Source organism: Apteryx rowi, unplaced genomic scaffold (assembly GCF_003343035.1).
Source record: "Apteryx rowi isolate R43461 unplaced genomic scaffold, aptRow1 scaffold_32, whole genome shotgun sequence".
Lineage (NCBI taxonomy): Eukaryota > Metazoa > Chordata > Aves > Apterygiformes > Apterygidae > Apteryx > Apteryx rowi.
In genome coordinates, this window is record NW_020449641.1 from 1,255,107 (window position 1) to 1,258,823 (window position 3,717).

The 3,717-nt window shown below is 69.8% G+C and overlaps 1 protein-coding gene across 1 annotated transcript in view; it reads right to left on the minus strand.

Annotated features, from left to right (window-relative positions):
• Positions 1 to 2,324, minus strand: part of PRSS56 (serine protease 56) — a 7,441-nt gene extending 5,117 nt beyond the window's left edge. The window contains exons 1-2 of the mRNA XM_026070998.1: positions 1,937 to 2,324; positions 92 to 292 (exon numbers count right to left, since the gene is read on the minus strand). Of these exons, the coding sequence (XP_025926783.1) occupies positions 92 to 292; positions 1,937 to 2,324 (589 nt within the window). The remainder of the gene's footprint in view (positions 1 to 91; positions 293 to 1,936) is intronic.
• Between the last annotated feature and the right edge of the window lie 1,393 nt (positions 2,325 to 3,717).

The following is a 3,717-nucleotide window of genomic DNA, read 5'->3' on the forward strand; positions in this document are numbered from 1 at the left end:
TCCCCCCAGGACACCCCATTTGTTGTTGTAGGGCTCCCCTCTTTGGGGGGAGCCACAGGAGCCCGGAGGGGCAATGCAGGTGCCCACTCACGGCACTCCTGGAGGCGGCGGCGGCAGTGCCCGGCGCTGAGCAGGACGCAGGCAGCCCCCTGGGCCCCCTCGGGTGGGCACAGGCGCTGGTAGGGGGCACACGCCTGGCTCAGCGCCCAGTTGCGCTGGGGCGGTTCGGGCAGCGCCTGGGCGTCGAGCAGGGCCTGGCAGCTGGGGGGCATGGCAGGGGGCACAGCTGGCGCTGCGGGACAGGGGGGCCGTGGGCATCCCTCCACCATGCCTGCCTGCCTCCGCCCTGCCCACCCTGGGCTCCGCTTTGGGGCAGATGGGGAGGGGGGCACGGCGGGGCTCTGAGGTGGCCTGTTTTGGTAGGGCCTCCAGGGTGCTGGGTCTGTTTGGGGAGGGTCTCTGGGGAGTGGAGAGGGGATCAGGCAGGGTTTGGGTAGGGTCTACAGGGGATGGGGCACTGTTTGGTTAAGGTGTGCAGGCGATATTTGGGTAGGGTCTTGAGGAGATTTGTTAGGGTTTCCTGGCAGCGTTTGGGTAGGGTCTTGGTGGTTTTTCAGTAGGGTCTCTAGCAGGTAGGGCAGTGTTTTGGGAGGGTCTCTGGGGCGTCTTTTGGTAGTCTATAGGGGAGAGGGCAGTGTTTGGGTAAGGTCGTGGGGTGGTGTTTTGGTAGGGTCTCGTGGGGATGGGACAGTGGCTGGGTAGGGACCCCAGGGTGGTGTTTGGGCAGGGTCTCCAGAGGGTGGGGCGGTGTTTGGGTAGGGACCCCAGGGCAGTGTTTGGGCAGGGTCTCCAGGGGATGGGGTGGTGTCTGGTAGGGACCCCGGGCAGTGTTTGGGCAGGGTCTTCAGGGGATGGGGTGGTGTTGGGGTAGGGACCCCAGGGCAGTGCGCCGGTGGGGCCATGACTCACGCGGGCAGCGGCGGGTGAGGTTGGCGCAGGGTGGGAAGATGCAGGGGGCACAGAGCCCGCAGGTGCCCCGCTGCCGCTGGTGCTCAGCCAGGGCCCCCTCCAGCGCCTGCAGGGCACTCCTCAGCGCCGCCTCCAGCACCAGCGTCCCCCGGCTCGACAGCGCTGGTGGGTGCACGGCAGGGTGCTCAGACCCCCGGCACCCCCAGCACCTCAGAGCGCCCACCCGGTGCCTGTGCCCCTGCTTTGTGCTGACCTGCCCTGGGCACCCGCGGCAGCGGGCACCTCCGCAGCGGGTGCTGGGCTGGGGAGAGCCCCGTGCAGCCCGGGCACAGACTCCAGCACCCTGTTGGCACTGCCTGAGGTGACGGGCACAGCTGTCCCTGGCACACGGGTTGGCAGCTGGGGTGGCACGGGGAGGGTGTTTTCCTGGGGCCTGTGTGTGCCCAGCTGCCCATGGAGCCCTCGTGAGCACACGCGTGTGCGAATGTGGGTGTGCGTGCCAGGCAGGTGTGCCCATGCCCGTGTGCATGCCCGTGTGCGCCCGTGTCCGTGCACCCATGTCTGCATATGTGCCCATGCCTGTGCCTGCTGGTGCCCTTCATCGCCACCCTCCTGCTCCCAGTGCCCCCTGGCAGAGGGGCCCGCGGGGCTGGCGCAGGTACTCGGCATGGGAGGAAGAGCTCACCGGTCACGGGGCACAAACCGTCCCCTGATGCAACCTCCGTTTTCCCCCCATGTTCCCCTGGCAGTGCTTGCCACCCACCCCGGGCAGCAAGGGCACCTCCCAGGGGTTGGGGAGGCTTGTCCTGTCCCAGGAGAGGGACCCAGGCATCCTGCTTGCTCACACCTCCCCGGAGAGAGAACCCAAAAGTCCCGGTTCCCAGACCCTCACTCCCCTCCTTGGCAGCCAAAACCCTCCCGCAAAGTTGCCCCATCCCCACGTCCCATTGCCGAGGCGGGCACTGACCTTGCAGGACGCCGGGTGGCATGGGGTACAGCGCCGGGCCCAGGGGGGCCCCCCCCGCCAGCTGCAGGAGGTGCAGGAGAGGCAGGAGCACAGGGGACCACAGGTGGGCACTGAGGCAGGCAGCGGAGAGAGCCGTCCCCGTCCTCTTTGCTCCTTGCTCCATCCCCGGCGGGCGAGGGGGGCAGCAGGGGGGATCCCCCGAAGTGCCCGAGGCGGACAAGGAGAGGCAGATATATACGGTGCCCCCCGGGTGGTGGGAGGAGAGAGGGGCCAGGGGAGCGCAAACAGGGGGGGGCGCAGCCATGGCCTCAATGCCGCCTTTGTTCGACGGGGCCTCCGGGCGGGCAGCATCAGACGGGCCCTGCGCTCCCGCGCTGCCCTTGATCATTTTCACGCCAGTCTCGGCCGCGCCACCCTCCCTCCTCCCCTGCCTGCTGCCCGGCCACCCGTGCCCCCCTTGCCTGGCTGTGGGCCCCGGGAGGGGGCCAGCTGGGAGCGGGGCCGGCCAAGGAGGGGGGTTTTGGGGGGGGGGGAGGAGAGGGGGCAGGAGGTGGCGTCAAGCGGCTGGGAAGGCACCGGCGTTGCTCCGGGGCACGAGGGGCCTCGGGGCGGGCATGGGATGCACCGGGCGCTTCAAAGGCAGCAAGAAGTGGCGGGGCAGAGATTGCAGGAAGGGGGAGAACCGTGTCGGAGGCGGGTTAGGGGTCTTGGGGGGGGGTCTGGGGGCCGGCTGAGTCCCTCTCTGGTGCCATCACACCCTGGGCTATGGGGACTCTAGGAAGTGGGGTGCCACTCGTCCACGCAGCTGGAGAGGGTCCCCCCTGCTGGCCTCCAAGTCCACAGCTCGGTGTGGCATTTGCCCCACACTTTTGGGGGTGCCCATGCCTCCCTCTTGCCCCTTTTGCTACTCCCTGATGCCCGTGTGCCCGTCCTCGGCTCCTTTTGAGGGGCAGGGGGTGCCTGGGTCCCCACTGCCTATTTGGGGACCCATGGCCCTGTTTCCACCACTGCTAGGGAGTGCCCGTGTCCCCATGCCCATCTCGGGGGCATGAGGTGCCCATGTTGCTCTCCATGCCTGTTAGGGGCATTTTTGTCTCTGTTAGGGGGTGCCAAGGTCCCTATGTCCATTTGGGGGGTGGGGGTGCTCATGTCTCCCTCTCTATTCCTGCTATGCGGTGGGGGGGGTCCCCATGTCCCCGTCTCTGTCCCCACTTAGGGGCAGGGGGTGCCCATGCCTATCCGGGGTGCGCCCATCCCCGTCCCCATCCGGGAGCGGGGGGTGCCTGCGTGCCGGCAGCCCCGGCCGCGCTCCCCGCGCTCCCCTGGCTGCCCCCCCGGCCCCCGTGCTGCCAGCGGGCCCGACAATGCCGCTTCAGTGGCACATCAAAGGCGCAGCGCTGGCCGCCGGCGCGGGCACCCGCTGGCACCGCGACGGGCCCCGGCCGAGATGAAAGCCCCGGCCCCCGCCGCGCTCCCCGCCGCGCTCCCACCTCGGCCCCGGCCCCCCGCCTCCGCCGCCGGCCGGGGGGCCCCAGGGGATGGGGAAGGCGGGGGGCAGCGAAGAAGGGGCAGGTGCCCCCAGACCCCGGGGAGCATCCCCGTGCCCGGTCCCCTCCGACGGAGACGGCCGCAGGAACGGCAAGTGCCGCTGGGTGCCCCGGGGGCGCTGCCCGAACTGTCCCCCTTTGCCCAGGTGACGTGGGCCGCGGGGCCAACTTTTCGGCTAACCGAAGCCGGCGCCAGCTGACGGAGATGCCCAGGCCAGCGCCAGCAGCGGGGTC